The sequence below is a fragment of the Protomyctophum parallelum genome, assembly GCF_964188405.1.
Source record: "Protomyctophum parallelum genome assembly, chromosome: 21".
NCBI lineage: Eukaryota > Metazoa > Chordata > Actinopteri > Myctophiformes > Myctophidae > Protomyctophum > Protomyctophum parallelum.
The window spans coordinates 16,723,821-16,749,435 of NC_139713.1; the positions used below are offsets into that span (position 1 = coordinate 16,723,821).

Genomic DNA, 25,615 nt, shown 5'->3' on the forward strand with positions numbered 1-25,615 from the left:
AATAGTATACAAATGAATGAACTGACCCATACAGAAGAAAATAAGGTTTTATAAGATGTCGTTTTTATATTCAGCTGAGAGTTTATATTAACAACTTACAATGAATAAGGTTACATTTCTGTATCACCAGCATTACACGCTATTAGTAATTGGGCCATGTTTCAGAGCCACGACATGTTCATTTAGATGCATCTAATAATGATCTTATTTAACCATATCTCCATAAATGTATTGTTTGGAGTAATGATCAATACATGATGCCAAATCCGCTCCCTGTATTGCTGATGCAACAAATCAAAAGCATAAAGAAATATTGAAATTAAATCCAACAAAGATGAGGATGTTGCTACAGTATTACTGTAAATACAAACAACACAAATAACATGATGCATTTTTCGTCAGAATGTGTATTCAACACAAGATAATGCATACTGTAAACACATTACGGCTCAGTGACCTTGTGGTTTGAGTGTCCGCCCTGAGACTGGGAGGTCAGGGTTCGATGCCCAGCCGGGTCATACCAAAGACCCAGTGCTTCCCTGCTTGACACTCAGCATCAAGGGTCGGATTGGGAGGTAAGTCCCTGCGACATATAGCGTCATGTCCAGGGGGTGTACTTGTACATCAAGCTGCCTCACGCCCCTATATATGGGCCTCAAGGCTGTGCAAGGCTTACTTAAGCCCCGTTCCGACCGGCCAAAGCTGAAGCTAGCTTGGGCGGTGGAAACGGGGCTTTACACACAGAACTATACCATAAAGTCAACATATACAGTATGCACGTGTGTTCACAAGTAACAAACTGAAACTGAATATTTAAAGAGAAACAAAATGGTACTTACTTTTCACCTTTGGTTTGGACATGCTCCCAAGTCCCTCTGTTCCACTGGAACGCAAGTCGTCACCAATGTCTCGTGGGCTCCTGAGGATGTTTGAGTGGAGGAAACCTGCTACTACCACCAATGAGTAAAACACTCTCCGTTGTAAAGCCCGGTTTACACTTTGTGATCCCACTACTACGGAGGAGAAATGAAGCACGACATGATCACAGATCTGCACGCCCAATGATGCTAATCCCTGAACTTTTTTAAATAACCACTTTGGCGTGAAGTTGCCCTTGTTTGCTGATTAGAAGTCATGTTTCCACACACCATTTCCTTCACTTTATGAGTAACAACTGACTCCAGATCAGCACAATATGGGCATCTACACCCTTTTCATTAACAATAATGATTAGTCGTAATAATTTAAGTTTGATTACTGACAAGACAGGCCAATCAATTAGAGTAACATTCAGCTGATTGTTGATTAATTGGAATCGGTGTTTCGATTTCTGGTCACTTTACTAATTATTTAAAGTTATTTTAATGTGGATTCATTAATTTCTGTTGTTTCAGTCAGGAATTACCTCCCAACGTGGAGGTGGAAGCAAACAAATTATGTGCAATTAACTAATCACTAATGACTTATCATTGCATGATCAGAACATTTTACTACTTACTAATTTATTTAATCCAATGTTAACCCATGCAATTATATTGAATGTGTATAATATATTAATGCTAATAGGCCTACCTTTTTTCCACGTCAGAGTACCTCCACCAAGCCAGTTTTCTGCAGAGGGGAATTCAGGTATCTATTTTCTTTTTAAATGCTATTATACTGTAGTTATATTTTTGTTAAACAGTTTGTGCTTCACGGTTATGATCCATGAACTATTCTTCTCATCAAAAAATAATAATATATGCAATGGAATTGTTGGGCTCAGAGTTAGCTATACAGTAGCTAATTTGTATACTGTACGTCCCAGGACAGCTTCCAGTGCAACATCCTACTACTCCTTTTGCAGTTCCTCCCTGAGGCCCACGCTCTAAATCAGTGGTTCCCAAACGGACCCCCACATTTACATTAATTAGCCCGCGAACCCCCCATTTGAAAAGATATTCCAAATCATATAATATAATATATTTTTACGGCTCTAGCAGTGATTCTCAACCCGTTTAATTTCAAGGACCCCCAGTTTGACATGCATATTAGTCTGCAGACCCCCATTTAATGACATTTCTATCTCTGGGACGCCCAATTTATATTGTAAAATCAATGTTAATTTAACTCTGAGAGTTCCAAACTATCATTTAGCTGGGGACCCCCTGGAACCCCCCCTGGAAGGACCCCTGGGGGTCCCCGGACCCCACTTTGGGAACCACTGCTCTAAATGAGAATGTGTTCTTCTTGGCCAACTTACTCAACAATTCCTGTTTTAGTTTCCTCAGACCAGTCTGGAGCAGCAGTTGATGAAGACATTTATGATGATGTTGACTCTCAAATTGTTCGTCTTCCACCGCTAATCAGCAGGTAAAACTACTAAAGAGCCAAAATGTTTTATACACACACACATATAGCATATATTGCATTTTAAAGTCTAAAAGGCTGTGACGTGGATTCTGTTACTTGCCAGCTTTCTCATTTTCTCATCATTAAGATCTCAATTTGACCACTAAAATCTCTACTATTTAACCCATTTTGGGCGGGAACCCCTTTTGGTGTTTTAAACATTATGTTATAATTTAGCTATTGAAAATAGCAGATCTACAAGCTCATAGCGCGCCACCAAGTGGCGCGCTACGAGCTTGTAGGTCTGCTATTTTAGAAAAATCGTGAAAATATTTATTTCAGAAAACTGGAGGATTTAGAAGATTTTTATTTTTATTTGAGGTCAGGCCTAAAGTTATTATAATACAGTATTTGCTCTCTAGCCTCACAGCTTTGAAACACAAGATGGAAGAGATGGACCCAAAGAAGCAGAAAAAGTTTGAGAAAGAGGAAAGAGACTTCAGGAAAAAGTTCAAGGCATGTGATTTTGCTTACATCATTGCTGTTCCCTCACTCATGTGATTCTTATCTGTAGCTCTTTGCAATGATTTTCATTTTTCAAACATTGCAAGACATCACATGACTTCTTATCCTTTCCACACTATTGTAGTATGAAGGGGAGATCCAGGTGCTTTATCAGGTGACCATCATCCCCACATTATCTAATAAAAAGTGGAGTGGCAAAGATCTGGCAATCAAACCGAGGGAAACTGTCAATGTCATTGTTAAAGCCGTGGACAACAAGCTGATCTGTAGGAATGAAGAGGGCAAGTGTGAGTAACTATACTGTCTAGTGTCTGTCTATATACTATACTATTAAAATACAGAATTAATTCTCCTAACTAAATGATAACGTGTAAAAAATTGACCCAAATGCTAATTTAACACAGTGTTCAAATTAGCATTTGTTAAATTAGCATCAGTGTTAATAACACTGAAAGTGTACAAATTGACCAAAATGTTAATGTTAAATGTAACACTTTTATTTCTGAGTGATACGGGATAGACAGGCAGGACATAATGTTTGGAGGAATTTGTGTTAAATGTTGAAGAGATTGGCGTGTCAAAATTAACATGAAGAATTACAATTGAACATTGATGGTGGGTCTCTGTCATGATTCCACTAGTTGAAATTGGTTGGTTCAAGCCTACATAAGCACACATTTTGTTTTACAAGAAGAAGAAGAAAGAGACAGAATAAAAAAAACATGATTGGTTTTCATATAAACATAATAAGACATTTATTTTTTGTGTTATTATTATTCTTATTATTTGATATTTATTTAGCACAGTATTAAAACAATACAATGAAACATACATAAAAACATGAGGGGAAAGTGCCAGGTTGAGGCAAGAAGTCCAAAGGGCTTATACGAGGCCTCTACCTACAGTATGTAAGATATAATACCTTTTAGAACCTTTCTCATTTCATCTTGTCTTTAACAGTGAAAATGTTCCTACAGTATACTACACTAGTAGGCTATACCCATGTGTCTAAACCCACCTGTCAGAATAGTACATGTATGTGTACATGTATGTCTTACTGTCTGAGATGAATATTAATGATCTATTACACTCTCCTTTGCAGTTGGCTATGTTTCGACAAACCACATTGACGTGGAGTAAGTATGACCCATTCAAAGACAAACACATGATTGCTTCCACGCATGCACGCACGCACGCACGCACGCATGCACGCACGCACGCATGCGCGCACCCACACATGCACGCACACATGCACGCACATGTACAGCTTAAAAACACATGCACACACACACACACACACACACACACACACACACACACACACACACACACACACACACACACACACACACACACACACACACACACACACACACACACACACACACACACACACACAGATGTACAGCTTCATTTATATATTATGTAATTCTTTATTCGTATTCATGTATTCTTTATTTTCTTTTGCTGTTCCTAGGGATGCTGATATCTATGATGACATTGGAGATGGTACGTTTTAATGTTTAGGGGGTAATTTTATAATGAACACATACTTTACACACACAAAAAAACACTGTCTAAAATACTAAAATGAGAACACTCAAATACTACTAGGAGGTTTTACTATTGTTTTGATTATTTGGATTTTCTATTTCATGGCAAATGTTCATATAGTTGATATGATTTCTCCACAGATTGCATCTATGACAACGACTGAAAAAAGACCCCTCTAATCACTGTATTGCAATGACTTTATTACGAATGCTCTTTGGCATTAGGCCTGATTCTTTACTTTGATATGTTTTCTTTACATTATTTATTGTGTTTGCTGATGTGATGTTAGCATTTATCATCAGTCATGAGAACAATACAGTCTTTTATACATTATTGTATTTGTTAAGATCAGATTTTTTTTATTTTTTGCAACATGAAACATATTTAATGATATAACATATTTTGGGTTGCAATTAGGTAGGCTACAGTGTAAAATCAACAATGTCAAAAGACACAATTGGAAAACATTACATGAAGCAGCAGTATTTAATTTCTCATTTTAAATGTCTCCCTTTGTATTCTTTTTCCCTTTTCTTTTTTTTGTCCTGGTACCAGTTTCAAAACTTCTGTGTACAATTTTGGAACATTGTCCAGGGCTTAAATGTTGTAACTTGTTCAACAATAAAAAATAACTATGCAATTTTGGTTTGATTTCTCGTTCAGGAGGAGATTTGATTAATTTAACCTGCTGTTAAAATGTACTCTTAGATAAACAAATAAGAGAGAATAAGAATGACTAGATAATTCAAATTTGCCCTTAGACTCTTTTCGAATAGAACTTTGTGTTGGACCAAAACGCTTAGGTTTCCTATCTTGAGCATCACCATGCGTTTTATGTTCAGCACATCCAGAGCACAGCCTCCACTAGACAGTTGGACAGACATTCAGTCCACCAGTCCACTCACAGTTAACAGTTTTTGTAATGAGTTGTGCTTGAAATGTACTGTAATTCTGCAAACTGTTGATAAATACTTCAATCAATCAATCAATCAATCAATCAATCAGGAGGCACAGCAGCCATGGATGAAAGCTTCATAGCAGTACAGCATAGTACAGCAGCGCCCCTCAGTGGATCTTCATTGACATTACACATTTCAAATATGATGCAGACAAAATATCATAGCCTACCAGGCCCGCTACGTATTGATTGATTCAATCATTTCATTCAAGTATCGTACTATTTTTCCAATCTATTTGATCTTGATTATTTCACATGCATCGACGTTTGCGTTTAAAACATCAATTGGGTCGTGGTTGGTAGGCCTAGTATTACCCTAGCCTAGAATGTCTGTAGGCCTACTAGTATTACATAAAACATGATGAATCAATGAATACGAAATCATTTTTTTTAAAGAATATTAAGAGGTTTGCTCTCGGGTGTATTAATTAAGTTAATGATCAGCGAGTTATTGTAATATGACTTTTGGCACCGCGTCCATCATCATCATCATATCAGATCAGATATCAATGAAAGGCCTATCTGATCTGATGATGATGCTGCATGGACGCGTTTTTTGTTTGTTTTGGTCCATGGGTCATATTTGACGAATGACGCATCATAAATTATACAATCAAATCATCAAATAAAAAATTGCATCCTCAAAAATGATATGAAAAAAAATCATATTCATGTGATGATGATCTTCCGGGTCGGCAGACAGACAGCCCCCCCCCTCTCCAAAAACGTGACCCGCTTTACGGTCCAACTTGTCCTCCGGCCGAACAGACAGGCACAGAGTCACAGAGCTGTCTGCAAAGGTCAGTGCTGTTTAATGTATGGGAACTAAGCTTTCATTTGGGGGGCCACGTTTTGACCATGCATGCATTCCTCTCAGTTACGGCGTGTGTGACTGTGTGTCTGCATTTTAGTGTTTTAATGTCATTTCATGTGAATGCGCGTTAACAGCCGTGGTTGTTTGTTAGCCATAAGCTAGCTTTGCTCGAGTTAGCATTTTTTCCTCTCTCTCCATAAAATAGCAGATGTACAAGCTCACCAACGCGTCGCGACGCGACACGTTGGTGAACTTGTACATCTGCTGTTTTATGTGCGCGACACAGTCGCACGACGGCGTATAATCCGACTTTCTTTTTGTTGTCAATGGAGACAAAAAACCCCAAAAGTGGTTGTTTGGCTGCAGCTGCTATAAACTCCTGACACAGCAGGAGTCAGTTTGAAGGATATATTATTTATAAAAGAGAAACAAACACTTGAAAACGTTTATTTATTTTTTATGCAAATAATTGTGCTGGTCTGGACTGTATCTTATAAACTGACAGACAGTGTATATATATATATATACTGTACACAGTACACGTGTATAAGTTTCCATGTGCGGGATGTGAAGATAATGTCCAACCAACCCGGTGTCACTCACACGTCTGCCATAATAACCTACAGCTCCCCCCCCCCCCCCCCCCCCGGACAGTTAGTTAGTTAGTTATACAGGGCTTGATGACGTGGTGGTATATAGACCCAGTTTTTATTAGTTTTAGACAGATGCAGAAGCATATTAAAGTCACTGTCACAGCACAGTGACAGGGGAGTGCACATATGCATGCATATGTCATGTATTTTCTCCAATGGATTGACTGGCCTATATGATTCAGTTACAGTTTATGGTCCATGCATGCAGGCTGTCCTCCTGTTGTCCTCAAACTCAGACATTATAATGGTTATTGTCGTTGAGTATTGTGGCTTTGAATGAATCACAATGGCTTTGTCATTGTGTTTTGAGCTGCATGGTCTCTTCACTCTAGACAAAGTCTAGAGACCTACAGTATAGGGTTGTACCGATCGGATCGGTTGATCAGAAATCGGGGCCAATCGCATCGTTTTCAAATGATCGGATCGCGAGCTAAAAGTGTGATCGGGACATCCCTATAGTATCAATATTATATCCATATCATTAGACTGGAAATTGTCTGTGATTTGTACTATGGCATAAACGTGTTCTATGAAATATAAATATCGGATCGGGAAAAATCGGTATCGGCAGATGCTCAAAATCAAATGATCGGAATTGGATCGGGAGCAAAGAAACGTGATCGGGACATCCCTAGTATATATATGCCTTGTGACCTAATTTGCTCCCCAGCCTTTCAGTGTTATAGTTAGTAGGCCCTAGTGTTGTTTAATGATTAGCCGTTAATCAATGATGTTATGTTACTAATATGATGTCAGGCTCGTCCAGAGTATTCCAGTAATATCACCTCCTCTCTGACCACTACATGATGTATTTTTCCAGCCAGTGCCCTTGACTGTTCCAGTGTTGTGTGCTAGAGGACTGCAACTATTGATTCTTTCCTTTGCCGATTATGCTATTGATTACTTTTTTATATTTTGTTTTATTTCGTATATTATATCAAAAATATGCATCACGCGGCAAGAACTTGTAGTTCTGCGGCTTCTGCCAATTCCACTACGTGAAATAAATAATAATTAGCTATTCCACCCCTACTATTTGTCATAACATGTGTTATTATATCATGTGTTATAATTATTATGTAATTCAATTATTGGCAAACACTTTTCTAGTATTTTCATTATCCAAGTGTTTCTGTTTGTCCTCGTCATATCTGTGTCGTAGAAGAAGACAAATGCATATGACAGGGTTTGTCTTGGAATTGAATGAACCAGCAGGAACATAATTCTACGACCAATCAAGATGTGAGTCATGGACTTTGTACTGTAGGTCACATAGGACAGGTTGTCCGACAGGGAAGCCATTTAAGTTCTAGGGCAAAGTTTAAAGCATTTGCAGTGGATTCGACCTGTTGCCTAAACATAGCATAGCATGTGCGTATACGGTACCATATGCGCTGTACTTACTTGTAAGCATTCCTAGAGAAAGGACTTGCTTTTATAGCCTGCTTTTGAAAGTAAACTGTCTTTTTCCTCACGTCTCTCACCTTCCCACTGTCTTGTTTGTCCTTGTCTGCCTCTCCCTCCCTCTTTCCGCACTCTCCACTCACTCCTACTATGACCCCTCTCTCTCTCTTGTTACTTCCCTCTCCCTCCACTTCCCGTCTCCGTCTGCCTCTAGGTAGCGAGAGACAGTGCAGTCTGTCTAGTTTTGAGCTCCCCCTGCCGTATGAGAGTGGGGAGTGTGCACCATGGCGAGCCTGCTACGCGTCGTGGCTACCAGCTGCTCAGCCCCTCTGTTCAGTGGGGTGTCATGTGTTAAGCTGCAGAGTGCCCGTGCTGTCAAAACACCATGCCTGCGCTTCTTCAGGACCCACCAGGCTCTTGGACGATGCGCTAGTCCACTAGGTAAGACACCGAGACTGTGTCTGTGTTGCTTCGTTTAACTTGGGCTGTCTGCAGAGTTGCGCGCCGGGCCGGCTACACACAGAAGTCTCTTCAAAACTCGTGACAAAAGTGATCCATGGAATAATCACTAATAAAATAATCAGTGGTTGCAGCCTTGAAACGCTTTACACAATGTCGTTTTCGTTTGGAATTGGTTTTCTTGCACATTCATATTATTGTGGAGGCATAACAATAATTAAACTAATGCTAGTTGTCCTGCGAAAGGATGTTGTAGTCTATTCGTAATGGTAACCCTCAGGATTCGCACCTGGGTTTACTTTGCGGCATAGGAAGCCAAAACATCCACAACTCGACAAATAGTTGAGATCAAGTCAAGTAAGGGTTTATAGTACTGTATGTGACTTGAGTACAGTACAGGCTTGAGTCCCTGCCCTAGACCCGAATACCACAATACTGAATCCAACTTGATATACAGTACATTCTAATAAAGCTTGCTTTCTAAGTAAAGGTGATAACTGGTGGCGCTGTAGTGATACTGTAGTGATGCAATATGACAACAGCATTCCTGTTTTACAATATGTATATGTGTTGCAATATTGCTGTTGTTAACCCTTACCCAACTAGCCGATAACATAATTTGCTACACGCGACAGGTTTTCATGAGTCTGCCGTAAAGGTGACTAAACTGAATGGTGTCCTTTTTTCCCCATTCATTTCAGTCCTTTTGTAATTTGCATGATAGTTATTGATTCCTGCACTGTATGTATGTAATGTGTCTGTACAGTAGGGCTGCAACTATTGGTTATTTACATAGAAATTGATGAAGCACTTTCTACTTGTTTTTTTACACAATGGTTTGGTGCAAAAATAGTAAAACATAGCACATCTACAAGCTATTTGAACTATTTGTATACATACATACTTTTTGGCCATAATAGCCAAAAGATTATTAATCGTCTTTCGTCTATTTTATTAACGTTTTATAATTGATTAAAATTGATAATTTGGGTTAACTGTTGCATAGCATCCCCCACTGTGCAGTATGTGTGTATGTTGCAATCCAAGGCCAAGGTCGCACACTGTACCGCCTGCGCTGCACTACTCCCATTTCCCACGGCTTCAGTTTAACCCGGTCGTCACCGTACACACAAGCAGGACGTTTGGCCGCCTAGTGAACACCGGTGTCAGCCGGTTGCAGGTGCTTTATTCCCATGCGTACCGCTTTTAGCTTACGTCTGCCTACATCAAACAGATGCGGCAGGCGTGCGTGTTTTGTGCCAGTGAGCGTAGTATTGTGTAATAACGCTGACGTCCCTGTGCACACACGGCCGCGTGCATGTCACTGTCACTGAAGGGTCATCGTGACCTCACATTCCTAGAGCTCAGCGTGTGAGCTGGTGGCAGCTGGTAGTGTCTATTCTTGGCACAGTATCAACTGGTTGTCTCTTGATAGTCAGAGTCCACAGAACACATCCAAGTGAAGAGCAGAGAAACGTTAATACACACACAGGACCGTACACCAGACCATCCTGAATGGACCCAGAACCACTTATAAATACTTGGTTGACCAGAGTCCCCCCCAAGTCTCTTAAGGGCTCTATTTTCATCCATGCTAAACCCCTTATCCCTAAACTACTTTGCCTTTTTTTTTTTTTACTATTTGGAAAAACGTTTTTGAATAGTTCAAATAGCCCATCTAGCCAAAAGCTCACAACATGTCGAACCAGCTAGTTGAACCATTCAAAAGTTATTTTCAAAATAGTAAAAAAGGCAAAGTAGTTTAGGGATAAGGGGTTTAACATGGACGAAAATAGAGCCCTCTCTCCTATTGTCCCTCTACGGTCTACACTAACATACGCAGATGCTGTAGTAAGAGAATGTTCAGTATTAATGTGCAACCAGGATTATGTAATTGATGCTAAAACAACCGCCTTGTTTTCAATGTGTTGACTGATATACGCTAATGGGGATGATGGTTAGCTAACTGATAACGGATGGCTAGCCGCAGTGATGAGGGTGTTTATCACAAAAACACGGAGGACATTCTGTATACTGTAGCAAGTTGGCACGCACGTTTGGCTCGCGTGTTACCCATAACTAAAGCTACACAGATAGACTCCTGGTCACTTTTTTTAAGTTGCTTGTCATGTTGAAGCCTTGATGTTGAAAAAGGCCCTTGTGAACTGTCAACGTGATTTTCCGTCTGTCCTTTTGTTTAGAGAATTAATTTATCTCTGTGGAGAACACTTACACTATCGACAAACACTTGTCTTATTCGTATATTAAACAGCCTTTAGTTTTAGTAACGGCTTGGCAGTGGGAAAGACGATGCCTTTTGTTGGGTAGTTATTATATAGGACATTGGCCTAGATGGTCAGCTTAGAAATGCCTGCGGGTGTATTTATGGTAAACAAGGTTTCCACTCCAGTCACAGTTCTTCTCCTTCAAACACCCTTGCCCTTGTATGAAAGGACATGAAATGGTTTACACACACACACACACACACACACACACACACACACACACACAGTCACACACACACACACACACACACACACACACACACACACACACACACACACACGCACACGCACACGCACACGCACACGCACACACACACACCCCTCAAAGGTCTCCGCTTGATACGGAGTGTAATCTGGCTATGTTTGAATTGATTGCATATCCTTTTTCCTCCAATATTTGTTTTTATAGAAGAAAGTGTATCTGTATGAATTGTTACTAACTAATGGAATGGGCCACCTTTTGTAGCCGACGTGTGTAAAGCAGTCGGGTGACAACAAGGAATCCCTTAATTAAACCCAACTTGCACGTTGTCTCGTTGTCTTCTCAAGGCATTCCTTACAAACAAGTCACGGTCGGTGTTCCCAAGGAGATTTTCCAGAATGAACGCCGCGTGGCGATATCTCCGGCCGGAGTCCAGGCGCTGGTCAAGCAGGGTTTCAACGTGGTCGTCCAGTCGGGAGCCGGAGAGTCCGCAAAGTTCCCCGACGAGCAGTACGCCCAGGCGGGAGCCACCATCCAGGACGTCAAAGACGTGCTGGCGTCTGACGTGCTCGTTAAGGTAAGGGACGATGGGGGTTGCTTCCACAAGCTAGAGGGAAACGCCTTGCACTTGTATTCGTCTCCCAAACAGTTGCCGTTTGGCCCGTTTACACACTGTCGGGAGGAAACCAAATAACTCTATTTTTGAGGTTTTTGAACACCCTTTACGTCTGTGTGTTTTTTCGAAAATATTGAACCAATGGAAAGTAATAAAAAGTGATTCGGACAAAACCTCTTAACGCCATTGGACCCTCAAAATGTCTGCTAAAGCAACTAACTCCACCACGTCTCCCCCTCTCATGGAAGTAATTGACAATAATATTGTCAATTTCAAAGTTGGTGTTGTAACTATATATTATATAAAGTTACAACACCAACTTTGATGATGATGTATTGCTTTGTTTTAAATATATAAGGTTTTCTTAATTTCCTGAAAAATTTATATTTTTAATTTTCTGAAAAATGAACATTTTGGACAGCTGAGATATGTTTATAGAGACTCATTCAAGGCGCTCCTCAGATATCGCCTTCACAAATTCAGTATAAATCTCGATTCCCAACCCATCCGCTTCGAATAAGGTTTTTATATTTGTATGTGTTTTTTTTCTCAAAATGATATAGTGCAATCTTCGAGGTAATCTGTGGAGTTACGATTGTTTCATGTCATCCTTTATCCAACCCACTCCTTTCTGCACAGGTGCGTGCTCCCATGACACATGAAATCGAGCTCATGAAGGAGTCGGCGACCCTGGTCAGTTTCATCTACCCGGCCCAGAACCCTGAGCTGATGGACCTGCTGTCTCAGAAGAAAGCCACCGTGCTGGCCATGGACCAGGTGCCCAGGGTCACCATCGCCCAGGGCTTCGATGCACTCAGCTCCATGGCCAACATCGCAGGGTAAGGCCACGCACGCAGACAGACAGACAGACACACACCTGCATACAAGTTGCATGGTATATGTACTACTAACCATACTATCAGTGCATATACTGTAGTGGTGACGACAAATGAAATGTCTGTCAGCGGTTTAGCTGTTGATCTATATTATGTGTCAAGGGTATTCAGTATTTAAGTCCGACATCATTTTGTAGTGCTACGTTACGTCCGGGTCCAAGTGGCACCAGCTCCCGTCCGCATCTCATTGTAAATTGAATATCTAAACGTGTGAATCTTTTTACAGTGATGTTATTTTTCAGAAAGGAAGCCATTGAGGGTTAAAATGGGTCTTAATGCTTTTATAATAATAAAATAATGGAATTATTAATGTGTTAATGTGTCCATGACAACAAAAATATATGATGTGGAGACAATAAAGACTATTATTATCATTATTATTGAAGGTGGCAACAGTCCATTTGATCGGTAAGTGTCTCTTTTTCAGATTTTGAACCCAGCACCTCCACTAAGTGATGTGCGTATTTACTTGCGCAAGCAGAGCGCGCAAGTACTATAGTACTATAGTTTTAGTAGATGATCTGCAAGGGGGCTGATCGTCACCTGTTCTTCCGTGACAAACGTATCCTCCCTGACAAACTCCTTACGAACAGCCGACGCACTCAAACCTATTTCAAACATGCGTCAGTTATAGAATAAAGTAGGTGTATAAAGAGGTGAGGAACATTTGTGTTGGGGGTGCCGCTGGTGTTGAGCTCTGGAGGGAGACACCAGTCTCTCTCTGCTGTGATGATGAGATCTACAATAAAGAATGGAGTTTGAGCCTGTTTAACTTATTTATAGCATAACATTAAAATAAAAAACTTCCATTATAAGATCCAACATGGTGTAGCAGCACCATGAACACTGTTCAGCAACGTTCAACCAGAAAGAAAACTAGTTGGACCCAATATCTGTACTATGAAAACTACAGAATAGAGTGCTATGTCTACATAAAAATCCTATCTAAATTTGACAAGTTGAGCCTTTGCATACGCCTGTAAGGTCGTCGAGGCTAGGGCAAGCGCTACGGGCTAAGATGGAGTCTGAAGAAGTGGGTTTTCAGACTACGGCGGAAGATTGGGAGTGATTCTGCAGTTCTGACTGCAATGGGAAGTTCATTCCATCGTTTTGGAGCCAGAAGGGAGAAGAGTCTGGGACGTGTGGAGCGTTGTCCTGGCTTAAAAAAAAAATCATCCTACATTTTCACTAAAAGTGGCATTAAAAAGGTCTTAATATATGAATAAATAAAGAGGCTTCTGCCTTCTGCACACTTACACTATGATTAAATAGAGCGCCGAAGTCCTGACGTCACTCGCTCATCCCCTGGTTCACGGAAGTAATTTCTCTATGGAGAATAACATGGGCTCATCTTAAAACCGTTTCATATAAGCATTGTGGTCCAAAAATAAACAAGCTGTCTCTGCCAGTGTCAGGGAGGTGTCTCTGTATCGTTTACGACAGTCGGTCAATCATATTTGATAAAGTCTGTTTCTAGTCTAATTCAGAGTTAGTGTCGAAGTGTCCTTGAGCAAGACACTGAACCCCTAATTGCTACAATGCAAATAAAAAGTACATGAACCCGTGGATTCTACCGATATTGACGTCAGACTTCGGTGCTCTATAGGAGAAAGAACAGTGTGGATTCATGGATTCCATACATGGAAGTAGATCATGTCCATACGATGACGATGACGACAATGTCCATGTTTTGTGTCATTTCAGGTACAAATCAGTGGTGCTGGCAGCCAACAGCTTCGGGCGGTTTTTCACTGGGCAGATTACTGCAGCTGGGAAAGTACCACCTGCAAAGGTGTGTATGATATATTTGTGTTGTGTGCACTCACTGTGCACGTGAATTGCATTGCCAGTATTGTTTTCATACTGTATCTTTAACAGGTGGTGTTTGTTTCACTGTGCGTGTGCGTGTGCGTGCGTGCGTGCGTGCGGCTATAGGTTCTGATCATTGGAGGTGGTGTGGCTGGTTTGGCAGCAGCTGGCACTGCCCGAGCGATGGGAGCCATTGTCCGAGGCTTTGATACAAGGTTTGTTTTCTACTAATTCCTTGTGTAAAAACAACGTATCCTGGATTTAAAAAAAGTTATTCTTCAGGTTATGTTAACTAGACCAAACCCTGCTATAGAGTTACCTACTATAGCATTTAGTGATTTGGGTGATTTGGAAAAAACCCCGGTCCGCCCCGGTAACAAGATGTGCACATGCACGCACTACGGCCACTACACAGGCCAACAGCACACACACCAAGCACACTCTATAGTAGGGAGGATTATCAAACAAAACAAAAAATAAGTGATATTTGAATTAAGTGAAACCACTGAATATACCATTAAACGACAAAATGTATGTATTATTTAACCGCATTCTGACACAAATAGAGAAAACAACTGAGAGGAGAGGATTCAACCCTATGTTTGGACTAGTATCCGAGGATGAGATTTGGGTTTGTCTTCTAACCGGCCACTAGATGGCAGCAACGAGCAGTGATGTAGTGGGACTGCTCAGCTCTCGCCAATGGACCCTGCACTGCCTACTGATGTTTCTGTGCTGTACATAATGTGTCCATTTCCTTAACCCGGTGAAATCTAAATCGTGGCATCCCTATTCGGGTGGAACATATTAAAATAGCAAATCTACAAGCTTACGATGTGTTGCAACGCGTCTTATTGTGAGCTTATGGATCTGCTATTTTCATGCGGCCCACCCATCTGATCACTTAAATGGTCATACAGTATGCTTGGGGGCCACAAACACTGTTTAGATTCTCAAGTGGGGCCAAGTGGGAAACCGTTGTTCTTTCCCTCACAGTTCATTACTTTGAGTCAACTTCGCTGTGTGGAGGAACTATCTTGCCACCTGAATGAAACACCATTAAGACCGGTGTTGCCTCAATAAAGGAATTGTTTCAGCGTTAAACTCTTCTCTTTCTTCGGTCCTCCCAGAGCTGCAGCGTTGGAGCAGTTCAAGTCTCTGGGAGCAGAAACTCTGGAGGTGACGGACGTCAAGGAGTCGGGAGACGGTCAGGGAGGCTACGCCAAGACGATGTCCAAGGAGTTCATAGAGGCAGAGATGAAGCTGTTCGCCAAGCAGTGTCTGGATGTCGACATCCTCATCAGCACTGCTCTTATCCCTGGTACAGTGGCGCACGCATTCGCACACACACGCACGCAGTTTTTCTCCTCTCCTGAACAGTTAGTCGCCATGATTGTCTCTGTATCAAAAAGAGTCACTAACGATAACTACTTTGGAATCCATTGGAACAGTATCATTCAGTGCCACTTAACAGAGAAGCGACGTGCACATTGCGCAAGGTTTCCGCTTGACAGTGACAAAACGCTTGTTGACTCTCGGCCCACACATAATGACCCGTGGTTCGTTCCTTTTGTTAACCATGCAGGTATTAAGGCCCCCATCCTCATCACCACGGCCATGATCGAGAGCATGAAAGATGGCTCTGTGGTGGTGGACCTGGCTGCAGAGGCTGGTGGAAACATCGAGACCACTGTCCCCGGGGAGCTGACGGTACACAAGGTATGAACACCCTACTGTACACAAGATACAACCGTTTAGCCCAATTAGACCCAACGGCAATTTTACAAATCAGTAGTTTTTTTTGTGCCCCCAACATTATGTATTTGGACGTGGACCCTCATCTGAAAATGTTTTGCGGGGGACACTTTTATTTTATTTTATTGGCTTTCCATTATAACTCTATGCTTTCCATATGTTGTCTGGTAGAATTCCGGTTATTTGTGTCGTAGAATTGGGGGGTTTCGAGAATATTTAAACTTAAAGGCGTGTTATTTAAATGACTGGACGTGACATTTATCAAAGCTCCGACCAGGTCTAGGATGGGCTATAGGATCACTTAATAAATGTCACGTTGACGTGGGCGTACGCCAAACCCCACCCCTCGAATTTAAGGCAGAATATACACTCCATTGATAAATGAGCCCCATTGTCTGCAAAACCTGATACGACGTCATGTTTGGATTCTTTTGGTTTTGATGTGTACAACGCAGGAATACACTGAGGAAGGTCTTCTAGCCAAAACATATTTTTTTGTTCCCTGCTAAAATAAATGCATACATAATCTCAACTGTTCATATTCTGTTCGTGCAGCTTCAAAAGGCTTATGAGCTATGATGACCTATAGGCCTCATTAGGGTGAGTGCTGCCGGTGGGGCAGAATTGTGTAATTAGTAATTAGCCTCCTCCTCGAATCCTGGTAGAATTAAAACTGAGATTGCATTCATAGCGCAGCAGTAGTCCCACAAATCCCTAGGATTGTTTAACGTTTGTCCCTTTTTTGGTTTTGTAGTCACAAGAGACTAGTATATAGTATATTTGATTGTATTGCTGTATTGTTCTTTCTGCTTTGGCAATGTAAACGTATGTTTTCTCATGCCAATAAAGGATATGCCTTTGAATTGAAAATTGAATTGAATTGAATATAGTTGACGTCAACCATTATCTGTTGTGCGTTTTTATGAAGTACGTTTTCTTTGTGATTTTGCCGCAGGGAGTAACGCACATTGGCTTCACGGACCTGCCCAGCCGCTTGCCCACGCAGTCCAGCACTCTGTACTCCAACAACATCACCAAGTTGATCCGGGCCATCAGCCCCGACACGGAGAACTTTCACTTCAACGTCAAGGAGGAGTTCAACTATGGAACCATAGACCATGTCATCAGGGGATCTATTGTAATGCAGGTACTGTACCAGGCCTCTCTTTACCGGTACAGGTATGCTGAACACATGCTTAACCACTTCAATCCTCTATGCTTATTGCTTAGAAGCCTGGCCGGACATGAGCTGCTTCTGTTCCCCCCTCTACACTAAATCTCTTCGACAAAGCTCACAAAAGAAATCATAACATAACAGACTTTAGGTCTGCTATTTTTGGTGAACATTCCTCCAAAATAGCAATGCTAAAATTCAACATTTGACACATTCTTTCACAACAGCCATTTCTTTTAAATACAAGGTGTTAATTTTGTATAGACAATTTACATTTTACAGTATGCCCTATTTATTATTTGGATGCCATAACTGTATTTATTAATGTAGAGATGGCTTCTAATCACAGTGTCATGCATGTCTGATTGTCTATCCTTCATAGACTTATGATGGCGAATGGCGATTGCAATGATTCCCTGCTAATTGTCTTCACTTCCATGTACTCCTTCCGTTTCCCCCTCTGTACCCCTTCCAGGACGGGAAGAATCTGTTCCCTGCTCCCCAGCCTAACAACCTTCCCGCACCAGCCCCTCTCACTAAGCCCAAGAGTGTCCAGGAGCTGGCCAAGGAGAAGGCGGCTCAGATCTCTCCGTTCACGGCAACAATGACCCAGGCTGGCATGTACACCGGAGGTGGGTTATTTACGCTGATACTCAGCCGTTCTAGGACCCTCGGCCTGATATCCATGACGAACGAGACTTATCTCTCGGACCCCCAATCAACACTATATCAGTGTTATTTTTAACTCTCTCTGAGTTAAAGACCCCTAACTCCACGTGGACGATGCCCCGTCATTGTTTCGCGACTTCTTCGCGAATCAACATTGCACAGAGAAATACACAGAAGACTTTTTTTTTTTTTTTTCATATCAGAACCGTGAGATCTAGGTTGAAAGTGGGCCAAAGTTTCACTTTAAAGCAACGGCCACAAATGAAGTATAGGCAATGATAAAACAATAAATTAGAAAGGATAATAATAAACCCTAGAACAAACCGACGCGTATGAGGTGAGGTCGGGTCACTAAACAAGGTTTCAGGTCAAATCAGAGAGTACCAGCCCTCCCTTTTTGGTTGGGTCAGGAAGGACTATTCCGGTCAAAGTCTCTTCTCACCACTGCTGGCATGTGGACCGGAGGCAAGTAGCGAGACAGGTAGATTACAGGCACACACGCACACACAGACACAGACACCCTGTTAGTGCCAGGAAGTATGCATTGTAAACAGTCTCCTGCTGCGTGTGTGTGTCTGAAGTGGCGCTGGCTGTAGAGTGGGCGGGTTCCAATGATCGCCACGCCCCAGCTCAATGTACAGGCACAGTGTGGTGGTTAATGTGGTGGACAGCATTGTTTAGCTGTGATGCTGCCTGGTTTCCCTAAACCCAGACCCACCACCACGGATCTACTGCAGACCGGCTGCTTTGTACGCTAAACGTTTATTTTATCCATGCCATACCATCCATCACATATTAGATTACACAGTACTGGTACATACAGCATGTACACAGTATGTATGTATGTGTACAGTATAGACCATTCTCTGTGTCTGTCTCTCTCTCTCTCTCTCTCTCTCTGTCCACACACACATACTGTGTGTGCGTGCGTGCGTGCGTGAGTGTACTGTATGCTAGGCCTGTCTTTTTGCCGTTTGTTTTCTATCGATGACGTTTTAGATTAACTGAAGAATCATAGTGTGTTTAAAATATTTGTGTGATTAACCACTTGAGAGCTATTTTATACTTGGTTATTCAACGCACAAATAGCGAATCATTGCATGGGAGCTTCCAATGAAATTGATTTTATAAAATTGATTTGAACAATGTTGAATACCTTTTTTATTTTATTAAAATAAAAAACAATGTTGAATACCTTTTTTATTTTATTAAAATACATAACGTATGGTCGATTAGTTTTGATTGAGTGTTTTCACCATGTAATATCCACTGTGTGTGAGACAGTGTGGTGGTAACTAATCTAGTCATTATTATCTCCCACGCTGTGTGTGTGCCCAGGTCTCGCCACTCTCCTGGGGCTGGGCATAGCGGCGCCCAACGCCGCCTTCACCCAGATGGTCACCATCTTTGGCCTGGCGGGCATCGTGGGATACCACACGGTGTGGGGGGTCACCTCCGCCCTGCACTCGCCCCTCATGTCCGTCACCAACGCCATCTCAGGTGAGCCGCCCACTAAGCCTTTAAGCAACTAGTCGACTATTCAACTAGTCGACTATATCCACTAGATGACCTTGTTGGTAGTTGATAAGAAAACGTTTTTTTTGTATGCCTCAAGATCAGCTAGATTGCTAGATTTAAACAAAGTTTTTTTCTTTCTTTTACATAATAGGTAGTTAAACAACTACCGGTAGTCGACTGGTCGACTAGTAAACTAGGCAACTAGTCAACTAGTAAAAATCACTAGAAGTTAAATCCCTACCGCCCGCACGTTTCTGTTGTTGACGACACCGTCGATTTGATGATGATGTATCTTGTTGATTTTTAGGGATGCACAAACTATTGACACTCTATATCCGATTACCGATTAATTGTATGGTCAAAAGGAGCAGATGATGCAATACAAATTTCCAGTAGGGTTTGGCTTATACCTGTTCTACAGTTACTGTAATTCTGGATGCAGACTTCTAATTACCTGATTTATTATTTCAAACAAAACAAGGGGGAAGGACCATCTCCGACGTCTAAGATGTGCCGTTTCATGATGAGAGGAGATTGTATGTTCTAGTGATCTTCGATATTCATGATTTTAATTAATATCGGTATCGGTGCTAAAAACAAATAATCGAGAAAAAGAACGGCCGATTATTATATTTCTCATAAATGCGCAAACATGGTGAAACAACCACTTTCATTGAAAATCCGGTAGAGTACGGTTGTAAGGAAATGTATAGCTGCGTGTCTGACTCCGGAGGAGTAGACACGGCTTAGCTCCGCTCTACAGACTGACGTCTCCTCTCTCTCTCTCACACACACACACACACACACACACACACACACACACACACACACACACACGGAGTCAGAGAGCCACTGCAGGGAGTCACACACACACACTTGGTGCATTCATAGATAAATATATAGATAGATACATATATATGCTGCTACAGTACATGCAATTAAAAAAAAAGATGTTGGTGCTTCTTGCACTTCCTTTTTTATAAGCGATAAATATCAATAATGCATTTCAAGGAATTCTTGTGTTGGAATTTATGTTACTGTAAAAACTTTTTTTAACTTAAATAATCGGCTCATAATATCGGCTATCGGCTTTTTGATTTGTCCACTAATCGGTGATCGGAAATATCGGCCAAAAACCATATCGGATTATCGGTCGATCACTACTACTAGTATGTTCCCCTTTTTCGGGAATAAAAAAAGCACACCAGTGTGAACCAAGTGGTGCAACTCCCGTCGTCCAGCAGGTGGCAGCCATGTCACATACTTCTCTCGTTCCAATTTCATGCATGCGCACACCACTCATGCTCACCCAACACAGGTCACAGGTACACACATCACAAACACGTACACAGCTACACGGACATTGCAAGCTGGACGTAGAAGTGGTTGCACCACTTAAAAAATACGCCTGTATGAATCATGACATATATTAGACACTATGGGCTCCATCTTGCGCCACCCTTATCTCTTATCCCGAAACGTATTTGCCATTTACTATTTTGAAAAACATTTTAAAATAGTTCAACTAGCCGATCTACATCGAGGCATTGTGAGCTTGTAGATCGGCTATTTGAACTATTTGAAAAGGTTTTTTTAAATAGTAAAAAATTAGTTTAGGGATAATGGTTAAGGGGTGGTGCAAGATATACTGTAGCCCTGTGTCTATTTGCTCAGACACTATGACGTAAAATTGTCCAGGATTACAGTTTGGGCAATTGTCAACGGGTGAAAAATGGGCTACAAACATAAAAATGCAGTAAAGGAAAAAAAAGGATTGATGGTGGATTATGTAGAGGTCAGATGGATGGTAAAGACTGATAATTGAGCGTGGTAAAGATTCCACTCAACACGTTTCCAAAAATTGAAAGAATTGTGGATCCTTAGCTCACAACCGCTATTTTTATTTTGTTGCATGGACTGACCTACACGATAAACAAATGGCTAAAATAGCCAAATACTGTAGCTACACGTTACACGCAATGCAATGGCGAGCTTGTATATCTGACATTTAATATATATATATATATATATAATGTGTACACCAGGGTTAATGTGTCCAACTGTGAACTCCTTATGTGACCATTTGGTTCCATCCACTCTCTCTTGGAGTGGAGCGAGGATTGGACTGTGCGTGCCGGCACTATTTGGACATGTCAGTCATTGTAACACGCAGAGGGCCGTGTCCTCTCTCTTACCTCCTTATTAACACCCAGGGGTTACGGGGTGACAGACCTAAGTGCGTGTGTGTGTGGCATGTATGTGTGTGTTCCCGGGGCTTTGATCACCCTTAAAAGCACATAGGAGTCGGATGTAACATGCGGCCTGTGATCTTTGGCACTTTGGGTATAGGGCTTTGCCTAGTTAACTAAAGCATGCACGCACACACACACACACACGCACACACACACGTGCAGCCGCGCACACGCACATACACACTTGCACACACACTCGGGGACACACACTCGCACGCCACTCGCAGCTAGACATCAGAGCAATCTGTTGCGGTGTCGGCTCACCCAGTAGTAGAACAGTCCCATGGAGTTTTCACTTCCCCTTAACCACTTATGCTCTATATATACTGTCTTTTAGGGATGTGCCGATGAGACATTTTGGACGATATCGATATCCGATATAATTAATTGCTGTTATGGTCGATAACCAATATTACCGATGTCGATATGATCTAATTCTGTATTGAAAAAATATTTAAAAAATTGTCCATTCTGAAAAATACATGTAACAAGGTATCTGCACTGCAGGCTTAGGCAAGTCAGATTTAACTTAAATAATATTGTGAGCTTGTAGATCTGGGGTAACTCGTTGTTGGGAGGGAAAGACTGCTTTATCAATTTAGGTCGGGTAACTCGTGTTAGTGGGTCAAAGTGTTGGGATAATGTTGGAATTGTGAAGGCGGAAGAAATCGTCGCTGTGTTCTCCCCTTTCCCCTTTTAGCCTCTTTTTACACCACTGTGTTCTCCCCTTTCCCCTTTTAGCCTCTTTCTGGCTCCGTCCCGACTTCGTTCACTTCATTACCACGTCTCGTCTTCTCGCCAGTCATTGTCCGCACCCCGTTGTCAAGTCCTCAAGTTCATTGAAGTTGACGAGGCACTTTATTTGACGAGCTCACTTAACAAAGGCATTATTATACGATGGTTTATTAGGTTCAAGTCTGGGAGTATGAATTTGAGTGGAAAACGCTACGAGAGTGAGACGTCAACAGAGTACAACATGGACTGGGCAGTCGGCAGGCATTTAAAGCCGGTTGAAGATTAATTTGAGGGGTTCTGCTCTTTGTTTATGGGATATCTCTGTTCTTCCACCTCCCCGCCGCCGTGCCCAGGTCATTTTGCCCTGCATATCTTGGCATGTTCTTATTACCAATACGCTTTTGGTTTCGCCACTGGCTGACTGTGGTTACGGAAAGATTGAAACCAGTGGAATTCTATAGTTGTTGTGCCAGGCATCATAAAGACACACAGGTGCATGCGGGCGCACACACACACACACACACACACACACACACACACACACACACACACACACGGACAGACATTAGGGAATCCTGTTGGAATTTGGGGGTTGAGTGAGGGACAGTTATATTTTCTATGGGGAGTATTACAGTGTTACAACTGGTAGTCATCATCGTCACAGGTGGGTTATCTTGAATCATCTAGCCACTGGCTTTATATCCATTGAAATCAATATCTGGTGTCTGATGAAATGCTTTAATCTACTTGAGAGGGACTGATTCAGTTTTGGCCAATGGCCACTTATGTTTCTGTTGTACTGACTCCTGGTAGGTGGGATTTGTCATAGAGATAGCATGTACATAAACCTCTGGGATGAACATTCCACTTCGTTACGTGCGTGTGTGTGTGCGTTTAATCGTATTACTGACTGTACTTAGTTGTGAGAGCCAAACGGTCTCACTTCCCACATTCACACACCAATGGTGTCGAGCTCACACCGACCCGACTCATTGGAGGCAATGTAGGGTTCAGTGTCTTGCCCAAGGACACTTCGGCAGGAGGAGCCGGGTTTCGAACCGCCGAACCAGGGATCGTTGGACGACCTGCTCTACCTCCTGAGCCACATGCAGCCGCCCTAGTACTGTGTCTGCTGGTGTTTTCATGCCCGGCACTTGGACTGTGACTGTTTCTCTGTTGTAGAGAATATTCATTTATTCTCTACATTTGCAAGGTTGAGCTTTTTTGAAATGGGTCAATGTAATCAGTCTGCCATTAATATGCCATTACAGGCTGTTTTCTTTTATGTTGGATTGGCAATACTATGCCAAAGAAAGAGTCAATGAATCTAAAGGTGATTTTTCTCTTAAGTGGCATGGTTTTAGTGAACTGCTGCTTCATTACAACTTCATATTAGAGGTAGAGAAATTACATAGGCCGCCATAGAAACCTTCATTTCATTTTTCCTACACTGCATGACATGTAGGAACAGATGGAATCACAGTTGTGTCATGAATTTGAAGCTGCATTCACACCAGACACGAGAAAAGTAATCACGTTGCTTTAATTTCTGGTAACACGTCGTCATTTTCACTTGAGCTGTCCCCCACGCCCCCACTCACACCTTTGAGAAGATTTCAAGCCTCAGTCTCAAGAGGCTTGAAATCTTTTGCGCAAGTTCTTTTGCGCAAGTTCGGGCCGATCTGGGCGAAATAGTTGAATATTTCTTGTTCTATAATCTTAATTTATGTCTCGTTCCATTAGATCCAATAGAGCAGAAAGGCATTGAATACTACATTTGAATTGTATTTAGCTTTTTTGGGGGGCATTTTAATTATTTATTTTAAAATATATACGTATATCTCTATCTATACCATAGACTGTAAAAAATATGGACAAAGCGTTCGCCGGGTCTAACATGGACGTAAAATGAAGCCTGTTATTCCTGTACTGTAAGTCGCCATCTTTCTAGATCCGTTTGGTACCAGCTGGCCATTGGCTGGCTCCGTTTTGGACCAGCTGGCCATTGGCTGCCCAGACAACGAGGCGGGACTTCCCCCCTTCTTCTCCGTTGGTTTTTATTTTGACTCGAGTGGGAGGGGAATCCCGATCATAGACTGTAACGGTAGCCACGCCCCTCAGAACATACGCGATGTTTTTTTTTCCTTTATGGTCATTTTTTTAATTAATGGGACCATAATTTTCCAAAAAGAATATTATGACATTAGAAATGAGACTTTAAACTAGTGACTGGAAGAAGAAAGTATTCATGACCATGTTTATTAACCCATTCTGACCTGAGATCAGATTCATACGAGGTTTCCACTGGACACACACTGGTCTGATTAACCCATTCTGACCTGAGATCAGATTCATACGAGGTTTCCACAGGACACACACTGGTCTGATCAACCCATTCTGACCCTAGATCAGATTCTAAAAATGTCAGTCGTTCTTAGATTTTTCAAAAAATAGCAGACCTACACCAAAATGGGTTCCCGTTCAGAATGGGTTAAAGTAATACAGTCTAGGTGAAGTTGGGCCAAAATACATGGGCCTCTATGGAGCTATGGGGCTTTTTGGGTCCAGTCCAGCGCCACAACAGGCCATTATATGAAATACCGATTTCAAATGAGGCTTCACGAAATATCTGGCTGACTGCCCCCCTGATCTATACATAATTTATTATGATATTACTAATCTATCTGTCCCAGAAATATATACTGTATGTATGTATGTGTGTGTGTGTGTGTGTATATATATATATATATATATATAAATACATTTATTAAAAAAAGAAAAAAATATAGAGTTGGGAAGAACAGTCAGACAAAAAAGCAATGCAATAAAACTGAAGAAGGGAACCGAAAGTGAGCAAACAAAAACTTCATGGGGATTATTTAACGTCTTTTATTAGTTTTTATTTACCGGTGTGTGTGTGTATATATATATATAGCCCTATATTGTTTTATGTGGGTCATTTAAAGTTTTTCTTTATTCTTGATTTATTTGTATTCATATAAATAT

General features: G+C 41.5%; 2 protein-coding genes across 5 annotated transcripts in view; both read left to right on the plus strand.

Moving 5' to 3' along the window:
- The window catches only part of fyb1b (FYN binding protein 1 b), an 18,574-nt gene extending 13,646 nt beyond the window's left edge, over positions 1–4,928 (plus strand). Inside the window, exons 12-19 of one of the 2 annotated variants that reach the window (XM_083793215.1) lie at positions 871–963; positions 1,589–1,629; positions 2,262–2,352; positions 2,754–2,847; positions 2,981–3,143; positions 3,959–3,992; positions 4,334–4,365; positions 4,551–4,928. In XM_083793215.1, the coding sequence (XP_083649341.1) occupies positions 871–963; positions 1,589–1,629; positions 2,262–2,352; positions 2,754–2,847; positions 2,981–3,143; positions 3,959–3,992; positions 4,334–4,365; positions 4,551–4,573 (571 nt within the window). In that variant the 3' untranslated portion in view covers positions 4,574–4,928. The remainder of the gene's footprint in view (positions 1–870; positions 964–1,588; positions 1,630–2,261; positions 2,353–2,753; positions 2,848–2,980; positions 3,144–3,958; positions 3,993–4,333; positions 4,366–4,550) is intronic. The other variant, XM_083793216.1, reaches the window with a different exon arrangement.
- Positions 4,929–6,110: 1,182 nt separating this feature from the next.
- Positions 6,111–25,615, plus strand: part of nnt (nicotinamide nucleotide transhydrogenase) — a 335,122-nt gene continuing 315,617 nt past the window's right edge. For all 3 annotated transcript variants that reach the window (XM_083794109.1, XM_083794108.1, XM_083794107.1), the window contains exons 1-11: positions 6,111–6,168; positions 8,454–8,680; positions 11,533–11,762; positions 12,441–12,640; positions 14,402–14,489; positions 14,633–14,721; positions 15,637–15,827; positions 16,092–16,225; positions 17,217–17,408; positions 17,911–18,067; positions 19,443–19,604. In XM_083794109.1, coding sequence (XP_083650235.1) covers positions 8,524–8,680; positions 11,533–11,762; positions 12,441–12,640; positions 14,402–14,489; positions 14,633–14,721; positions 15,637–15,827; positions 16,092–16,225; positions 17,217–17,408; positions 17,911–18,067; positions 19,443–19,604 — 1,600 coding nt within the window. In that variant the 5' untranslated portion in view covers positions 6,111–6,168; positions 8,454–8,523. The remainder of the gene's footprint in view (positions 6,169–8,453; positions 8,681–11,532; positions 11,763–12,440; positions 12,641–14,401; positions 14,490–14,632; positions 14,722–15,636; positions 15,828–16,091; positions 16,226–17,216; positions 17,409–17,910; positions 18,068–19,442; positions 19,605–25,615) is intronic.